The sequence below is a fragment of the Vipera ursinii genome, assembly GCF_947247035.1.
Source record: "Vipera ursinii genome assembly, chromosome: 4".
Classification (NCBI taxonomy): Eukaryota; Metazoa; Chordata; class Lepidosauria; order Squamata; family Viperidae; genus Vipera; species Vipera ursinii.
In genome coordinates, this window is record NC_139514.1 from 50,453,150 (window position 1) to 50,473,324 (window position 20,175).

Consider the following 20,175-nt stretch of genomic DNA (forward strand, 5'->3'; position numbering starts at 1 on the left):
ATCAACACTTTAAAATCATTTATATGTAATATATTTCACCAAAAACACTATCAGTTTTATTTCAGGTTCAACATGTTAAATGTTGTATGGCAATATTTTGTTTTCAGTACTCACTGTATGGTTGCTAAGTAACTGTGCAGAAGCAGCAATCTGCACTGCTCTTTGTTTGGCTTAACATACAGGCTTTTGAGGTATGTGATGCAACCAGCCTAACCACCAACAAACACATTTCTCTTGCATACTGTGTGAATGTGTCAATCAGCTTGTGAGAAAATGTTACATTAGAACACTTACACATTTCTTTAAAAAGGTATTATATCCACAAACAATTCCTAATAAATTGTTTAAGAATGACATGTGATATTAAGACATGTATAAAATGGAATATATACAAACTTTGAAATATTGAAATAAATTTCAAAAATGGCAATTTAAAGAGGAGGAGGAGGAGGAGGAGGAGGAGGAGAAGAAGAAGAAGAAGAAGAAGAAGAAGAAGAAGAAGAAGAAGAAGAAGAAGAAGAAGAAGAAGAAGAAGAAGAATCTTGAACGTCACATAAATTAAATTCCCAGTATCATGTATTTTTCAAAAAACAAATAAAAAAGAAATTCTGAAATTTCCACTTAAGAGAAATAACCCTGCTTAAAAATTAGCCAGAAGTACCAAGATCATACTCTGCTCTGGTTTAAACATTTTTGCAGTCTTACTGATTTGTAAACTATAGCATGTAAATTTAATAAGAAATGGAAATGAGCACCATCCCTTGGAGTCGGACAAAACTGGACAGGGAAAACCTTTATCTTTTTACCTTTATTAAACAGTTAAGATGAAGGTAAACCAAGAGCTCTGACAGAACTAGAAAAAAAAGAAAGTATATATGTGATTTAAAATGCTTATGAAGAATATAAAAGATGAGTAGTTAAATATGTGAAATGCCTGTTGAAATTTCAGAAGATCATAAATCAATAAATACTATATATATATAAACAAAAAAATTGTCATAAAAATTACCAGATATAATAACACCATGGTAAAATTCCAGAGGATAACAATGATCATATGTTACTCTTAAAAGAACAAAGGAAGCTAAAGTAACTTAAAAGCAAACAGATTTAATATAGCACAGCTTTCCACAGTCTAGAACTCTCTTCATTATATGCTTGAGTTATTATCCCCAGTGACAGATATACATGTGGTTAGGATGGCCATGTGTTTTCTTTTACAGAAAATAATCCTTTACTGAAAAATGCTCTTTCTTTAAAGTTTATGTCACCTATACCCAGTTCAAATATCAGGGACTGAGAGAATGGGGAGCCTCAAAGCTGACTTTTAAGACAATCTGGACATCAGGTACAGTAGAAGAAACAGATGGATACCTAGATAAAATCTTCCGTGTTACAGCATGATTTACTGCACTACCATATAAAAACATTGTTCATTATTTATAAAGTTTTCATCAGTACTTAAGAGTAAAGTAAGAGTAAAGTTCAGCAAGGGTTTTGGTGACCATATGGAGATATATAGGCAGCTTGCTTAGCAAATAGCATTGAAGCAGTTGGCAGTTGTCTTCTTTTGGATGTGTGGATAGGTGGGTGTATAATTTACCGTAGTTCTGTTTACAATCTTAGAATTCTCTGGTGGTCTCCTAACCAAATACTAACTAGGACTAATCTTGCTTACCTACAAGTCCCGATAACAGTGGCTGGGCAGTTGTTACTTTAATGCCAATTTGCCTCCTTTTTTGTCCTTGTGTTTTTGTAATGCATTCCACAGTTTTGGTAGTGTAAGTGGTCACACTGAAAGTAAAATGTGATCTATGGGGCTAAAACATTCTGAAAACAGCAGGGCTGGCAGTGGAGATGACTTTCAGTGCAAAAATTAAGTATATTTAGTGGAGCCCAAGATATGTCCCACCTCAGGTGTGAAAGCAGCTGCTACCTCTAGCAGCTTTATTCTTTGTGGCTTGTTCAAAGGGGCTCCTTCTCAGAGCAAGACACTGTGGGCGAAGTGTCCATGGAGACTGCTGGTGCTGCCACAGCACAGATGGTCTCCATGGACACCATGCTCACAATGCTTCCCTCTGAGGAAGGACTCCTCAGAGCAAGCCATTGGGGCTTGATGAGCACTGTGAAAAAGAGTAGTTGCTATTTTCCTACTCTCCAGGTGAGCAAACTTTGCTGATCATGGCTGTTATTAATTCTTTTATGAGTGTTGTCAGTGAGAGTTTGGCATAGTTAATAACTGAGGTTGCTATAGCCATTGACTTTTTTTTATTAAAAGGGATATAAGATCTGGGCTGCAAAACTCCAAATCACCATAGGAGTTTATCTTAATCTGAAAGTCCATCAATGTTGTGACAAGCTGAATTTCCAGGGAAAGACATTTTCCAGAGCATGGAGGTCATGCTAGACACCATAAGGCAACAGAATAAAACATGCAAGGATGAAATCAGTGAAATAACTAAGAAGTAGACTAGGATTAGAGAGATCTGGATTCAAGTCACCTTAGTTATGAGTTGGCTGACTTTATCTAAATCAATTTTATCCAACATAGTTCACAGGCCTGTTATTGTGAAGAGAAACTTTATACTGTTTACAGCAGGGGTCTTCAACCTTGGCCCTTTTATGACTTGTGGACTTCAACTCCCAGAATTCCTCAGCCAGGTACGGAGTTGAAGACCCCTGGTTTACAGCTACTGGAGCAAAATAGAGTTCTTTTCCTCATTTTTCACTTAAAAGTATTATTTAGCTATACAACTTATATAGCTGTTTATTTCACTTGCAATAAACCTAGTCAGCAAACATGAAGGTTAAAAACAACAAAATATAAAATAAATATCTAGAACAACCAGTCTCTAACATCTAATCCAAAAAACTGGAACTGAAAAAATATCAGTCAATAAAGTTCACTTAACCTCCTAGCTTAAAGGCCAACAGAGCCAGGACCTCTTGGGGGATGCTATTCCATAGGACAGACATTGCAACAAAGAAGATTTCTATGTCCCACAATACAACACTGTCAAGTACATTGGTACCTCGAGCATGCCCACACTGCTCACACTGCCAAAGCGATATGCAGAGATAGGTGGAGATAGGCAGTTCTACAAATAACTACGCCTTGTGCTTATTAAAGAGCTAATGTCACCAACATTAGCTTTCTGCGTGGATTTTTTCCTGGTTACCACATTTTGAAAAATTATAGCAGTAGATGTAATTTTAAGGTAGAATGAATCTATGAAAAGTTTGTCACACATCTTTATAAATATATGAACTTTATGTGACACATTTTATTTTAGGATTCATTAACTTTTTCTCATATGTGTTTTAAATGCAAACTTTTTGACTCAAAGCTTGTCCAATTTAATCAATATCTGTTATGAAGGAAGCATAAGAAGGAATAGGAGAGCAAGTGAGCAGAGAAAATATAAGCCAGAGTGCCCTGTAGCTAAACCCTAATTTACTCACAAGGTCAGAATGAGGTCTTTCCTGGATTTTACAGATTCTTAGTATGAAAATTAATGCTCTCCATGGTTCTCTCCATTTACTATTCATAATTTTACCCTAGTAACAAATCCTCTATTAGTCTATTTTTAAGGCCCCTTTCTACTAAGTACCGGTAAGTGGTTCTTGTAGGTTCCTGCTTAGCTTGCTAACTGTAACATCATTACATAAATGAAATATACTAAATAACACATTTATAGTAGTTAAATGAAACTGTGCTCGTTTGCATTGGGTTCCATATCTTAAAACTTTCTTTAAAATTTTATTTAATTACCTAGCTTCAGTAAAATACTCAAAAGTATGCTAATTTCCACGTACATGTAGCAATATTTTAAAATGCCTTCTCCATAAGTCAATTCTTCAACAGCAGATTTCTCTCATGTCTTCATTAGTGACAAAAACAGCACAAAGACCCAAGTGAAGCAAGTTAATTGTGTGAATTGTCACACAATTATTGCTAAATCTCATTTGCAAGTGTTGTCCTATACTAAAGTCAGAAAAAAAATGTTTCCTATTTTAGGACATCAATTTCTTAGAAAAAGATGGCTTTCAGTTAAATGTTTTAATTTACTCAACGTTTATTGTAGCATTTACTTCTTAATTATTGCAGCATAAATCTGTGAAAAACACAGCTAGGTAATTGCACTTTATATATTTATCTATTTTTCCCTTTTTTCAGAAATTTTAAATGGGGGGGATATTGTACAATTTTGGATTATTTACTAATTAGAAAAAAGATGTTAGATAAATTGAAGAAATGTGGGAAGTTACAAATGAAATAAGAGAACAACTCTGCCTATCTGTAATATGTTGTAAAAGCTTAATAGTATTAAAAAGCCTCATTGAGAAATATCTAATTATTAGGACATTGACCACTGGGAAGGCATCACGGGGCTGGTTTCATCTTTGTTGGGATGTTATTTTCAGATGTTATAGATGTTGGTCTATGAGGTTTGGAGTAGGAATTGAACTCATTGAACTTTCTACTTTAAATGACCATATACAGTGCTTTAGCTTTAGGAGCGATATAAGCTCTAGTGGTCAATGATTGCAGATAATATATTGTGTGTGTGTGTGTGTGTGTGTGTGTATCTGGTTTTATTTTAATCAGTAGCCTTTCTTTCTTAGAAAGATTTGGCAGGTTCTGAATTACAAAGGTCAAAACCATTCCACCTTTTTCTGAGTGAACTAAAAATGCTTTATTTCTTGATTTTCTCATTCTACCTAGAAAAGTTATTTATTCATATAACAACCATCTTTAATCATGGTTTCTTAATTCCTTGACACTCTGTTCTTTGGGAACTTCCAAAAAATCTACCTGAGATGGTGTGATTTTTCAAACTAATGTCTCAGCTGCTACTTCAAGAATATATATAGAAGAAATAATCCATTAATGTCAAAGAACAGTAACTATCATTTGGCCTAATATGTAGCCTCCCTTCCTTCTCCATTTCCACCAACCATTAACTTGGATCAAATATAATTTCAGTGTATTTCACACAAGTGGAATGACATCTCACTTGTACCAAATAACAAAGAGAATGGAAAAAGGAAGTTTTCAACTTTTTCTGTAGAAAACTAGTATAACTCTAGTCCAGATCAGTTACACCTTCTGTACTAAGCCAATTATATCTTCTGCATTAGTGTTTCCTGGCAATGAAAGTAGCTAGATAAAGGACATCTTCAGCTTTCCTCAAAGCCTGAAATTCTATATCCTAAATCAGAGCTCCCCAACCTTTGGGGCACCAGAGACCGGTTCTGTGGAGAGAGGATTTTCCACGGACCAGAGGGGATGTAATTTCCTGTACTGCCTGCAGCTCGGTTGCTGGCATGCCACGGCCCAGTGTCAGTCCATGGACCAGGGTTTCGGGATCCCTGTCCTAGATTAATGAGCCTGAGGTCAAAATCCATTCATTCACATTTTCCTAGTCAAATTGTAAATCATGTTTTAGCAGTAAATTGCTTATACAAAACCTTGATGATATTATCAAATGTTTTCAAAGTTTGAATCTTCCTTGGCATATTCAAAAGAATACAATGATAGTTTTTTCCCAATTTGTTGTTAGTTGCGAAGTCGTGTCCGGCCCATCGCAACCCCATGGACAACGTTCCTCCAGGCCTTCCTGTCCTCTACTATTTTTCCCAATATTCAAGAGTAAAATGAAATCAAACATATGAAGGCATCAGACTCCAACCAAGGTATTCTCTTTGGTAGAATGAATTTAAAGAAATTGTTTCCATGCCATAAATTAGCATATCATAGAATTTTTTTAACTGGATACTAATCAGACTGAGAATTATTATCTATAATAATTATATTATCTATAATTATTATCTATAATAATTGCCAGTTGTCAGGGATTGAGTCCAACTCAATGCCATCTTACATCAATAAATTTTGAAAAAATGGGAATATTTCAGTGTTGATAAGTTTAGGTCTAGTCATAGATTTACATTTTCTTAAAAACAGGAAGTTTTGCCCAAAGGTTGAATCTGTAGATCTCAGTAGGTCCAGCCCCCCCCCCCCAAATAGGAATTGATAAATGGGCCTAATGTTCTTAAGCAGTCCTGGTAGAAGGAGGGGAGTGACAGGAGCACAATGAGAGAGAGAGAGAGGGAATAGGCCAATGGACAAAGAGGTGGAGCAAAACAGGAATCTGGCAAAGAACAGATAGTTTGGCAGCTTTCCAAGGCCATGAAAAGGATGGCCAACTATTGGAACAGAAGAAAAAATATAGTAGTTATACATTCTTTGACCAGTCAGTACTGAACAATCTTGAATGGTTCAATGCCTAGAATGGACTCCCAATTGAAATATAGATAATCACTCTTTCTTTTCAGCTGACTAATTTCCTTATTCTAGTTACTTTATCAAAGACCATATGATAGCCTTTTCACATTTCTACACTTGCTAACTCCCAAAAGGCCCCCCCTTTTTCTGGTTTGGCTCATGCTGAAAAAAAATGTTTACAAGCCCTCATAACAGAGTTACCACATGTGAAAGTATTTGGAGCAATCTTTATGTGGCAACCGTAATGTTTTTGATTCAGTCTTTATGATAACTGAACTGGAGGCAGATTTGTTGGATCCACAGATGTTCTGTATTTTTTTGTCTGATATTAAATTGTTCTGAGAGTTCTGCATTTATTCAGAGTCTCCATTTTTATTTGTATAGAAGTATGATCAAACAGAGTACTCTAGAACGCTATAGTTGCTATATTAGGAAGTTATTAAACTAGGTTTAAGATAAAACAAGATGTTGATAACGGAGACAAGTGCTCCAAATCAAAATAATGTACAGGAAAAGGTGGAGCTTTTCTTTCAGCTGCTAGGGGAAACTGCCATTTCAGCTTCAAATCTTTATCCACAGAAAAGGGAGGTAGGAAGCATTATACTTGTATTGGCAGAGCTGTCACGATCTGAGCTAACAAGCTCATTTCACCGGCAGAAAAAAAAACAGTGAAAACGAAGTGCTTTTGAGCACAAAAGGTGCAAAAAAAGGGGTGGGGGGGAAAGCAGCGTAACAACATTGTCGGTGTCAACATTGTCAAAAGATCTTGAGAAAAATAAACGCTTTGCTCAGGCAAGAGACACATGCAAAGAGCCTAGGAGACGGCTCGCGTGTCCTAATAATAGAAACACGCAGCATCTTCGTGCATTTAAGGTAACTCGTGTTAACGTTCTCTAGAAACGAGCTTCCTCGTGATGTGGCTTGGCTTTAGCACCGGAGACAAAATGCACTAAATAAAGCGAAATGGGGGAGGAGTGGTGTGGGGGGGGGGGGGAAGGACGGCAGGGAATAACGGGCAAGAGTCACCCGAACTTCAAGATCTCGGTCGTCGTCGATTTTCACGTTATTTCTTTTCCTGCGTCTGTCCCTAACCGATCGATCGATCGATCGGGTTACATTAGGGCAAATCCAGCCTGAATGAAGTCCTCGCTCCCCATTCCCCCCTCCCTCCCTCCCTCGCCAGCTGGAGGGGAAAGGAGCCCCAAGAGCGGCGCCAGGAGAGAGAGAGAGAGAGAGAGAGAGAGAGAGAGAGAGAGAGAGAGAGAGAGAGAAAGAGAGAGAGAGAGAGAGAGAGAGAGGCAGCTAGCTAGCCAGGCACGATGCGAGAGGGAGGGGACAAGTGATGGACAGATCCAATGAGGAAGCGGCAGCCAACCGGCTTCCAAGGAGGCTGGAGACAATTGATCTGCGGGAGCTGGCTCGGCTTCCCTCTTCAACGTGAGGAGGAGGAGGAGGAGGAGAAAGCCTCGGCGTTGTAGCTGTGCCGAGCCCGGAGCTCGGCGGTCGCCCTGGAACCTCGACAAAGCCAGCCTGTGGCCGCCCGGAGAAACCGATTTCTCGCTCCCTCGACCCCCCCCCCGGACCCTTAGTTCGTTTTTGACTTATAAGAAGCGAAGCGCTCCGGTCCGTCGTTCAACTCCCCACGTGGACTCCCAGGTGCCGATCATATTGGCGAGCGGGTGCTGCAGGCTTGAAGCGGCGGCGGCGGCAGCAACAGCGGCGGAGAGCGGCGGCTTTGCGGAGGAGTTCCTCGCCGCCGCCGCCGCCGCCGTTTAGCCGAGGAGTGCAAGTTGCGGGAAGGGGCCAAGGGGAGGAGGCGCGTGCTTTTTGCTCCGGGACGCGGCGATTGCAGCGAGATCAGGATGCCGGCAGCTGCTGGCGACGGGCTTTTGAGTGAGCCCACGGCGGCGAGCTTCGGCGGCGGCGGCGGCGGCGGCGGCGACGAACCCACCACGCCTCCCCTCAGTCCGGAAGGGACCTTCTTGGCCGCCTGGGTCAACGCTTCGGCTTCCCGGGAGCGCATCCGAGAATTCCAGCACACCAAACGGGTGGGCAGCTACCTGATCGGCCGGAAGTTGGGAGAAGGCTCCTTCGCCAAAGTGCGAGAAGGGTTGCACGTTGTGACCGGAGAAAAGGTAAGCTTCTTAAAACCGGGGCGACGCTTTCCGTTTCTTCTTCGCCTGGGCAATTTCCCGCCAAAGAACCCCGGGCAGCCTTTCTTTATCAGGCGGCGACCCCCCCCCCGTCTCAACGCAGACATTATGAGCCTCTAGCGCGGCCGCTTCTCCTACTCCCGTTCGGGGAGAGGACGGGGCCGCCGTCTAGTTAAGGCAGGGGTCTTCAAACTCGGCCCTTTTATGACTTGTGGACTTCAACTCCCAGAATTCCTCAGCCAGGCACGCTGGCTGAGGAATTCTGGGAGTTGAAGTCCACAAGTCATAAAAGGGCCGAGTTTGAAGACCTCTGAGTTAAGGCATCGCCCGGCTCCGAGCCTTTTGTAAGCGCCGCCCTTTCCACGGACTGAGTTGGGTCTTTTTTCCTCTCTCTTCCAAGTAGCCCGTGAAAAGGCCCGTTTTCCTAAGCCCCCTCTAGCGAGTCGCTTTCAGCCGCTCCTTCCCACCCCGACGCCGCTGCCCAAGCTCCGCTTCCTAATCCGCCTGCAAGGGCCGCTGTTCGCTGCTTTCTCTCTCTCTCCCCAGACCAGGGGTAGGCAACCTCGGCTCTTTTATGACTCATGGACTTCAACTCCCAGAATTCCTGAGCCAGCTTGGCTGGCTCAGGAATTCTGGGAGTTGAAGTCCATGAGTCATAAAAGAGCCGAGGTTGCCTACCCCTGCCCCAGACGTTCCCGTTTTTTTGTTTTTTCCCCCCACTTCACAATTGTCCAGGGGCTTCCAGACGGAACGAAGGGCGTCTGGCGCTTCCAGTCGAAAGATAACTTGCACCAGCCGGCTATTCTGCCTCGTTGCTCCTTAAACAAGGCTTCGGGGCAATCGGCAGTTGATGCAGTTAGGGCTCACCCGATGTTTTCCAGCTTCAGACCCCCAGTTCAAGAAAGAAGAGTTGTTGCTGCGCAGTGGTCGTTGGTTTGTAGCAGGGGTCTTCAAACTTGGCCCTTTTATGACTTGTGGACTTCAACTCCCAGAATTCCTCAGCCAGCAAAGCTGAGAGTTGAAGTCCACAAGTCATAAAAGGGCCAAGTTTGAAGACCCCTGGTTTGTAGTATCGGTGATGCCATTCCATGGGAAAAGCCCCTTTGAGGGAAGAGAAAGAAAGAAAGAAAAAAAAAGGTCAAAGGAAGCCGTGTGAACAGGAATGGTTACAAGTGGAAGGCTATGTTTCCACACAATCCTTGCATTGTTCCCAATATTTTACAGAAGGTCCAGATGTCATAATCTTTTCTTTGTAACCCTCCCGTGTTTCTCCGCTACTTGTTTATTTTTCTTTCTTTGATTAATTATTATTTTTTTATTAAAAAAAAAGTCTACAATGTATTTGAATTGGCAGAGCTAGAAGCCTTCTCTGTTGAAGCCCTTCTAATTTCTCCGTGGACGCTTAGGAGTTCTCTGTTTGAGGCAGGGTGGATGCAAATCAAAGCCTGACTTGTAAACATCATCTGAAACATTTTAAATGAAGCAAGGATGGAAAGAGGGAGTGATATGTCAATATTAGGGAACAGAAGACAAAGGATGCCTCCAGATATCTTCCACTGGTCCCAAAGAATAGGTACCCATCCTGTCTTCTGATGCTTCTCCAGTCATCTCTTGTCCACCCCTCCCCAAAACCTGGCAAATTAAGCAGTTTAAATTATGGGAAAAAAATCTTGTCTGGAAGCACCCAAAACCATACAAGACACAAGAGATATAATTCTAGGCCTGCGTACATAATAGTTAAGACTTCGTGAATTTACTGGTGTTCAGTGATAAAAAAACATGGAATAATCAAAGTTGTGATAGGCTATTACAGCCTTCCTCAACTTGTTTCTTTGAAATTTATTGGAAGACAACATGCATAACTGCTGTTCTTGTTGATTGGATTATTGTTCAATGCATTTCCAGAATATCTAGTTTGAGGACTCTAGTTTATTGCAATAGAATTAATTAGGGTGGTCCCAGAGAAGCTTTTATTTTGCTGCCTTTCTGCCCCATACTCATAATTTTGCAGGGCAAAATTGCTCATTTGTAATTGCTTTGAAGTTTTCCCATTCTTTTAATTTTTATTACCAGGAAAAAAAAAGTCAGAATAGTTACATAGTGTATTTTGATTGTTAGTGTAAGGAGCCATTCATCTGAGTATACCCACCTCTTCATGTTCTAGATCACTACAATAAGTCACCTTAAGTCTGAACTTCAATATAATAAAATATATTTAATAATCTGAAACCGTTTGTTCTTTGCCTTTTGTCTATTGGAGACTCACTTGTAGTTTTGTAACTTTTTGAGCTTGTTAAATATACAGATTACTGTGTAAATGAAGTTACTGAGGAAACTCTTCATAAAGAGTAGGACTGTTCCAGACAACTGAGATAAGTGATTTGGTGATAGAAACTGTAAAACATTTTGTAAGTTATTTTTGTTACCTATTGTTGGAAAAGTAATAACTATAGTACCAAATAACTGTTATGCCTTATTTGGTGTAGTTTTCTTGACAATAATCTGGAATTGGATTACTATTGCCTTATTCTGCATGATTTTCAACTTCCTGATCTTCCTTATAGTTCTGGAATTAGGCTAACAGGGAAGTTGAAAAAGTCAGTAGCAAGTAATTTTCTTGTTAGGTTAATTTGAAGAGGACTTTATTTTTTAAAGCCAAGCACCTATCTAACATTTCATTGTTAATAATTTTTCAGGATTAATCTAGTTTCTTTGAATTAATATTTAGGCCATAATCAATGACATATTAAGTTCAGGCTTTACATACTTCTAGTCTATGTCTGGAAAAAAGTGGGCAAGGCCACTTTACATCCAATCAGGTTATCACAATGCTTTAGACATAGTTTTGAAATCCATTGGTAATTTGTGGGGGCCAGATACTTTGATTATACTATATCTGTCCTCTGCCTGTTATACTGAGTAATTAGTTTTAAGCTCTTAAAGTAGTAGTCTGGAACACTGAAACCTTAAATCAGGGTGGCATAGCTCTAATATATTCCTGAAGTAATGAAAAGTCTGCATGTATTTTGGCACAACAATGGTTTGATGATTCTAGAAGGCAGTGTTAGTGTACAAATTAAGTCACATGTACCACAGTAAATGTGCAGAATCTGATTTAGTTTTCTATTTTCTATTTAACAAAGAAAAATAGTTACTTGGTGGATACTGTATTTCCTACAATTGCTCTAAAGAAACATGAGCCTGTGCATATTTTCTAAAAACACCATGTGCTCAATGGAGCTTAATCTAAACTAACTGTGCATAAGATTTTAGAGTTGGAAGGGATCATTTGGGCATTGAGTTCTCTGCTCAGTGCAAGAATTCAGAGTAAAGGATCTTCAGCAAATGGCTGCTTGAATAGATCCAGTGAAGGAAAGCATACCATTGATTGATCTTGCAGTAAGAAAGTTTTTTTCCTAATGTTCTGTTGGAATTTTGCTTTTGTGTAATTTATACATTATTCCACATCTGTTACTTGAGTATCATAGCAAGCTAGTCTTGCTCTTCTACATGAGCTGCTTTGAGATGTTCATCATCTTTTCTCTTATTTTCGATGGGCTAAGCACATTCATCTCTATCTCCCCACTTTTCAAAGTTTATATCAATGGTATGTGAGATGTCTAAACAACTTCCATCCTGCCAAACCAGGGATTGCAGCAAAGAATTAGGGTATAATTCTTTCCAGAACACCAGTATGTCTTAAAAGAGCTCTGAGAACTTTGATCTGTACTGCAACAATGATAAATCAGAAAACCAAAAGTATGGCTTTTGCCAAAAGACCGAAGCTCCATCTCTGGAGCATTAATGACAGTGAAATAGAACAAGTGACTTGCTTTAAGTATTTAGGATAGTCATGCATGCCACTGGATCAAGGAAAGCCCACTGTGTATATGCTGCTGCTACTGGAGAAAGATCTTCCAATGCAATCCTCAAGCTTTTATGATCCAAAGGGAGGATATTATGTTCTAGCCATATTTAAATATTTTTGGACTAAGCTACTAGCCCAGTCTCTCCATGGGACTCTGGTTGGCCCTCCTGCTTCTTGTTTTACCTCCTTGGAAGAGAATACAGTCTAAATTAATTACAGCAGCTCTCCAGATACTTCTCTGGGTCTCAAATGCAACTGGAGATAGGAGTGATAAAAGTTGAGCCGAGTATGATTCTATACAGTTTTGAAGCTTAATTTCTATCATTAATTTTTAAGGACAATTTTCAGTCCACATGGGTCAAGGCTTTTGAATCTAATCTTTTAAATGTAGACTACTCCTTCTTCAGTTGTCGAGCAGAATAAGATCAGGCAAAACAAACCCTGAAGCAAGGGACAGAAGATACAGAGTGGCAAGCAGATCTAGGGAAAATACTAGCGGTAGATTCCTACCTCTAATTAGATATTCTGGTTGCCCAGATTCAGCCTATGCCCAGATGCTTGTCATAAATAAATTATTTTTTGCTACAGCTCATATAGCTAAGTCTTGTGCAGCAGCATGGAAGATCCATTGGACCCTGATGGACTAATCTTCTGCAATTCACTCTGTGTAACTATATTATTTATATTTTAGACATTACCACCTTGTTGTAATTTTAGATGTTACCATATTTAATATAATTTTAGTGCTTACATTATAATTAAATGTAGGCTGCATTATGAATCTCACAGATGTTAGGTTGTTTTATATATGTATTTTGATTCTGTCTTAAAGCTTTTTATCATCTACTAAAATAGAAATACACACAACATACACACATTCATGTTCACAGAGGACTCTGCTGGTCTATGATACAATAAACAACTGAAATTGAAACAGGATAAAGTGGGCTGATTTCTATACATTATTTGATAACAATACTTGTTTTGAAACTGTAATTGTATTTCCACATCATACTGCTAGCTTATGCTTGGTTCCTATCAATTGTTATTGCAAGATCATTTTGATTTTATCTATTGACTTCTGAGGTATTTGCTATTTCACTTAATTTTGGGTTATCTACTGATTAGATAGATCTCTCATTCATCCACCATGTTGGTTTTCTGCTTCCAAATGTTAGATCATAACACTTGTTACCAAGAAAATTGTAAAAAGTAAATTAAACAAATGAATGCAATGTCTTAGGCATTAGAAAGGAATAAAAATATAATTGAAAAATATTAAGGTTATAAATATTTAACACTTGTGCTACAGTGTTACCTGTGGGTTCTTATCAGTTTAAGCCAGGGGTGTCAAACTCAATTTCATTGAGGGCCGCATCAGCATTGTGGTTGCCCTCAAGGGGCCGGGTAGGTATGGCCAGGGTGGGCGTGGCCTACTGGATGGGCATGGCTAGAGTGGGTGTGGCCTACTGGGTGGGCGTGGCCAGCTCTACAACATTCGCATGAAGGGTGCCTATGGGGGCCTGGGCAGGAGTGGGACAGATCTGGGGGTCTCTGACAGAAGGAGGGTCTCTGGGCCAGGGCCAAGGCAGTGGGGAACGTTCCCTCACTGTTTCCAGGATGGCTTCGCGGGCCACATGAAACCACTTTGCAGGCCGGATCTGGCCCCCGGGCCTTGTGTCTGGTTTAAGACATTAATTTAAAAGATGTTCCAGTTGTTAGGAAAAAATCTTTAGAGCATGATATGGAAATAGAAGGCTATGTTAGAACTTGGTGCTACCCTTGTGGAAAGTATGCCACTCAATGGTTGCTCAGATTTGTGCAGCCTGATCTGGTAATCCTAATTACGTCGTGCTTCACTTATGCAAGCATCGAAACTTAGCATGTACAGAATATGTTGGGACCAGGATAAGCTGTCCAATTCAGCACCACTCTTCATTTTTTTTTCTGAATTTCTCAGGGACTTGTAACTGGGCAAAAGAAATTATGCTAGGGTGATCAGAACTGGGCTGCAAAAACCTGGACATCAGCAAAGAGATTCGGAGGTTGCATTTTTGTAACCCTAATGTGGTTGCCCTAATTATATTTGAGATGATTAACTGAGGACTAGGTTTGTAAACTTTTTCACTGTCAACCCCTGTATCTTGAATCTTTTCCTTTTGATGCATCTGATAAGACATTTTAGTTTCTGCCAATACAGAGACACAGTGAATGGAACCAAATCTTTGAATTATTATTACGTAGCTGCTAACAGATTGGGGAAAGTACGTAGAGAATGGCTTCTTGATTTTTTTCCACAATTCTAGCTTCAGTAGTTGCCGTGGAAAGAATCTGTATGCTCTTTTGCGTATTGAAATAACACATAATACATATGTATTTCTTTTCTCCTCATCTTGCATTCATATCATTCTATTCTTCTATTCCCCATCACCATTACCCCTCTGTGTGCTCTGAGAAGGTCAGAATGCCTGGCGAGCATTTCTCTCTGTAGTCCATGACCAAGCAGGGCTTAGAATCAAATTGTCATCAGTGCTCCAGGTGCTCACCACTGTCTCTCCCATAGGGGATCACTGAGGAAATTTTTGTTCCTGGGTTTTTTTCTGTACAGGTAGCAGCTTGATGGGATCAATTTTCAATTCATATTTCTTTTGCCATCTTCTCCTAGACCAGGCGTGTCAAACTGCCGGCCCGTGATCCGGAAGCATCACGCCAAAACTGCGCCCACCCCATTGCCGGTGACGTCACGAGTTTGACACCCAGGTCCTAAACCAGGGGTGTCAAACTCAATTTCATTGAGGGCCGCATCAGCATTGCGGTTGCCCTCAGGGGGCCGGGTGGGTATGGCCAGGGTGGGTGTGGCCTACTGGGTGGGTGTGGCTAGAGTGCATATGGCCTACTGGGTGGGCATGGCCAGCTCTACATCGTTCGCATCAAAGGTGCCTATGGGGGTCTGGGCAGGAGTGGGACAGATCTGAGGGTCACTGGCAGGAGGAGGGTCTCTGGGCCAGGGCCAAGGCAGTGGGGGCCGTTCCCTCACTGTTTCCAGGATGGCTTTGCGGGCCGCATGAACCCACTTTGCGGGCCGGATCTGGCCCCCGGGCCTTGTGTTTGACATGTCTGTCCTAAACCAACTTTAATCCTGCTCTCTTATTTTCAGAGAGGTATCCTGCTAACAGATTGTTGAGTCCAAAGCCGCTTTACACAATTTCTTTCCAATATTACACTGGATTGGAAAGAATAACAAGCTGGAGAAATCTTATAAAACTTATAGCTTCTATAATAGGCCCGCTCTAGATACTCAACTGGGGAGGAGAAGAAAGGGAGGCTCAGAATGGAACAGTTGGCAATATTTGAAACTGCCTCTCTCATAGGCATTGATTGGGGGATTTTTTTTTTCCTGGAATTTTTCTTCTCTACAGCTCTTGTCTATGTCTGGCCCATTTTCTTTTGCAGGTTCTCCAACGAAGTCTAGTTTTGCTACCTTCTGTTTTTAGAGAGTTATCCTGGGCCAGCCAGTCTGATAAATTTGTTCCAAGCAATTTTACATAATTTTTTCCCCTGTATTTCATGGACTGAAAATAATAAAACGTAGGTGTTGATCCTACTTTAGAATCTGAGAAAAATCAAATTAGGTCCAATTGGGCTTTTCAAAACTGTTAGCTAATCCAAAGTAGACTGGATGGCATTTCTCAATGAGTGTTCAGCATCTTTGTTTTGGATTGTGTATGGATTAATGGTTAATTGTAAATCAATGTGACTGTGAAATTCAGATTGTACTTTCCTAAATTCTGTTCACATTTTAATTTGTGTTCCTAAGTATACCAAATCCTTCATTTATCTTTATGGTAATCATTCTTAAAGTATAAGATTAATGGCATTTCAATTTAGCAATTATAAATAAAAATTTAATTAAAATCATCTAGTTTTTTAATCTTTTCCAACTGCATGACTAGCTTTTTCTAAAACCAATTTCATATTTCTTTAATTTTGTCAAATATATCATTGCTTTCTTTGACTAATGTGAAAAGTTTCTTTAATGGATTTTGCTATTTTAAAATAGTGTTAATTTTTTAAAAAAATTCCTTCCCAGGAGTATTTAAAAATCAAGACGGTGGCTATGAATATATAATCAAAGCCCTTCCCCTTTTTATATCAGTTGCATATATAATGCACGTCAAGAAAAGCAGGTTGGTCAGTCCCAGCTGTTAGTCTGATTTTTTTTACATTGGTACTTATAAAATTAGTATTCCACCTAATCTAGTAATGGAATGACAGTGAAAAAATACCATTGTTGCATGACAAAATGGCTAGAATTACTTACTATTTGTAGAATTGGATCCTGTGATTAAAGAATTATACATTTCAGCCAACACTTTGAATTCTTTAATTTCAGCTATTGAAGGATACATTTCATTAAGGCTACTGCATTTTTTTTAAAAAATGAATTATTTGCTTTTTGGTATCAAATCAGATTTTGAAATACATTCCCTTATAACTGCTAAAGATAACCAGGTTATACTATAAACACAGAATAGCTAATATTAGAAGGATCTTTTTATAGAAAGGTCTTTTTTATATTATTATTTTTTTAATGCAAACAGCTGCTACGCTGTGTATTGTAGAATCTTGGAAATGCAGGGGTGGCTTATGTAGGAAGAGCAAGCATTGCTGAAAGCTGTAAATTCTTGTTAATCTTCCACAAATTCATAATGAAAGAAATAACAGCGTTCTAAAAACAGCTGAGTAGTACATCTTTTTGGATTTGTTGGTGGCTGATCATCTTCCATAAACTTTTTAAAAACTGCATACTACCCTAAACAAGTTTATTTCTTTCGAGCATTAATGTCTTGCTTTTATCTTTGGTTATTTATAAATGTGGTATACAAAGAATAATGCAGTTTCCGATCTTCTTTGCAGATGTAGAATTATCATGTATGTATGTGTTTCAGTGGACTTCATATATTTCATTACTATAAATTATTTTAGCTAAATTGTATGGTTGATCCAAGAATAGGATTAAGTAAAAGATTAACAATTATTTACATTTACATAGGGAAATGTAAGATTACATATGCAGGAAAATGAATTTATGCTTTTCTTACTTGCTTGAAGTTGCCATGGTAAAAAGATTGCCTAAATGTAATATTTATCACATCTGCTACTACATTCTTCTACATTTGTCATTTCAGAGGTATTTATAATATGTTTTATTTAATGAGTGGCGTGTTTCTATGACAATATAAGTGTAACCAAGTTAAGGTAGTTGCGATAGATGAGGGGTCCCCAACTCCCATGCCGCAGTCTAGAACTGGGCCACATAAGTGGCGGGTGAGTGCATGCGCACGCACAGTTCCACATCTGTGAGCAGCAGGCACACATGCAAGTTCAATTGCACAAGCAGTGGGCACCCGTGCTCACCAGCACATGAAGCTCCATTTTTTAGAGCATCAGGCATATCTACCTCCCATTTGTGCAAATGGAGCTGTGCACATGTGCACACAACCTTCCCCGCCCCACCAGAAAGGTTGGGGACAGCTGCAATAGATTACCATATTTACTGATAATCTCTTCATTAGCCAGCATAAATTGGATCTAAATTTCCTGTTAGGTCCCCATTCAGAAATAATGACTGTACTATAAATTGCTTCAGATCAGTATGAGACTTCGAATTTTGTACTTTTTTTCTTAGTAAACCCTCTACTGGTTAAAAGAACTGTGGTTTGCAAAACAGCAAACAGTTGTTTTCTTCCAAACAACTCAGAAATGGAGAAGCTTTATTTATATACTAGACCAGGGCTTTTCAACCAGTGGTACGGGTACCACCTGTGGTACATTGGCACCTGGCAGGTGGTACACGACCATCCTAGAAAAGTGGTAGCACGGGAGGGGAATGAGCTGAACCGGTGGCAGCACCGCACAAGCCTGAGCGAGAGATGGCTGGAGCTGCAGGGCTGTCAGGGTTCAGTGGAAGTGCCAGGATCAGCGCCAGGCTCCAGCTGGAGCTCGGCGCTCATCCCAGCGCTTCTGCTGAGCCCAGAAGAAGTGCCAATCAGCTGGAATATTGTAGCATCCCCAGGGTCTTGTGATTTACATTCAGATGTTTGGCAACTGATTCATATTTATGACGGTCACAGTCCCAGGGTCATGTGAAGTGACCAAAACCTTGTGCAACCACCCAACAGAGGGGGAAAATAAAAACCAAACACCCACCCCACCCCACTCCAGCTGCCAATCCTCAACAGAAATGCTCACAACAATGAAAACCTCAGACAGGAGGAAGAGTGCCGCTGGGCAGGCAGGCAGGTGTCTTGCTCAGCTGTGGCTTGGTGGGCACTTTTTTCAGTACCATTGTAACTTCGAACAGTCACTAAGCGAACTGTTGTAAGTTGAGGACTACCTGTACTTCATCACTTTTTTCCTTTTCCTTTTTCTTTTTTTTTTTGGTCATCAGGTTTTTGACACCTTGCTAGGCGACTGGTGGTACTCGGATGTTGCCATATCCTAAAAGTGGTACAAGGGGTGAAAAGGTTGAAAAGCCCTGTACTAGACAACTCATGCTGGGATTGGGTCATTGCTTCAGAGATATTTTGTTACCTAAACAGAAACAGAATAATCACTGGTGGGCAGAAAAGCAGTTGGAGTGGGAACAAATTTTACCTCCTGCAGGCTTCCCCATTGATTTTTTTCATTGCAGGAAACTGGCAGGGAGTTTTGGGAATGGCAGTCATGTGACCGCAGTTCAGTGTGGCAGCACTAAAGTGGCCACAACTTTGCCAAATTTCAGTTCCATAGAGTCATGGATCTTGGATTTTGGATGCATTCTGTGAGTTAGTCCACATGAGATATATTGATTCAAAAATTATTGCCCTGTGATGCATCATTTTGCTCAATAATCAAGCAGACGTAAGAGTTTTAGAAGTATATAGATATGAAATATATAAATGGAAATCTGGTATCCCTATTTCATGTAACTTTTTTCTCTTGCTCAATAAGTACACTATCCTAAACTTACTGAGGATAATTACACCAAACAAAAATGTTGGACTGGTACATGTTTGTGCTAAGCTATAATTTGTTGAAGAAGATAAAGAAGCCTGTTTTCTATATCCTTCTAGCCCAGAATCAAACAGACTGCAATATAACTTTGTTTAAACATTAGTCATAATATAGATTTTAAATAGAAATTTCCTAGTTTAAATGAGTAATTCTGTAAAAGATTATATTGCATCTTTGCTTCCTTATTTCTCCCACATTTTTGTAGCTTTCTATACAGAACTACTTGTTAGTCAATGTTATTGTGTTTGCAGATTTTACGTATCATTAAAAAAGAAAGTCAGAACATTTGCTCCAGACCTTGCTTAATGCTGATGGGCAGTCTGGTCACCAGGTAAATTTGTTCCTTCAGATGAGGAAAGAGGCATTTATTTTCATATAAGTCAGAAATCCATTCTGTAATTCAGATAGGCTCAAATATGAATGTTTCTTCCCTTAAATTGAAAATGAAATGTCTAACTCAGAATCTATGTATTTTCTCTTTCCTTTAGATCCATTAAAATGAAAAGTTACTTATTAATTCAAAGCTTACAGCTACTTGGTGTAAGAAAAAAAAATACACCCCTAATTTTCTGAATATGCAATAAAGACTTAAAGAGCAACATCTGCATGCTCAACCATTGTGCATTGGAAACAGTAGCACACTTGTTCTACTTTTTTTTTTTAAGGAGGAGGTTTCTACTGAAGCAGAACATTCTTAATTTTGGGTTCAACTTATCCAGCAGTTCTGTAGTTCTCATCATAAGCAAAGTTCTTATAAACCTTTGGTGTATTTAAAACAATTCTCTGCTTCTTAACTCTACATGTAACCA

The 20,175-nt window shown here is 39.6% G+C and overlaps 1 protein-coding gene across 1 annotated transcript in view; it reads left to right on the forward strand.

The window, feature by feature from the left end:
* The first annotated feature begins 7,765 nt into the window (after nt 1–7,765).
* Nucleotides 7,766–20,175, forward strand: part of HUNK (hormonally up-regulated Neu-associated kinase) — a 62,110-nt gene continuing 49,700 nt past the window's right edge. Inside the window, exon 1 of the mRNA XM_083361822.1 lies at nt 7,766–8,424. Within this exon, the coding sequence (XP_083217948.1) occupies nt 8,152–8,424 (273 nt within the window). The 5' untranslated portion in view covers nt 7,766–8,151. The remainder of the gene's footprint in view (nt 8,425–20,175) is intronic.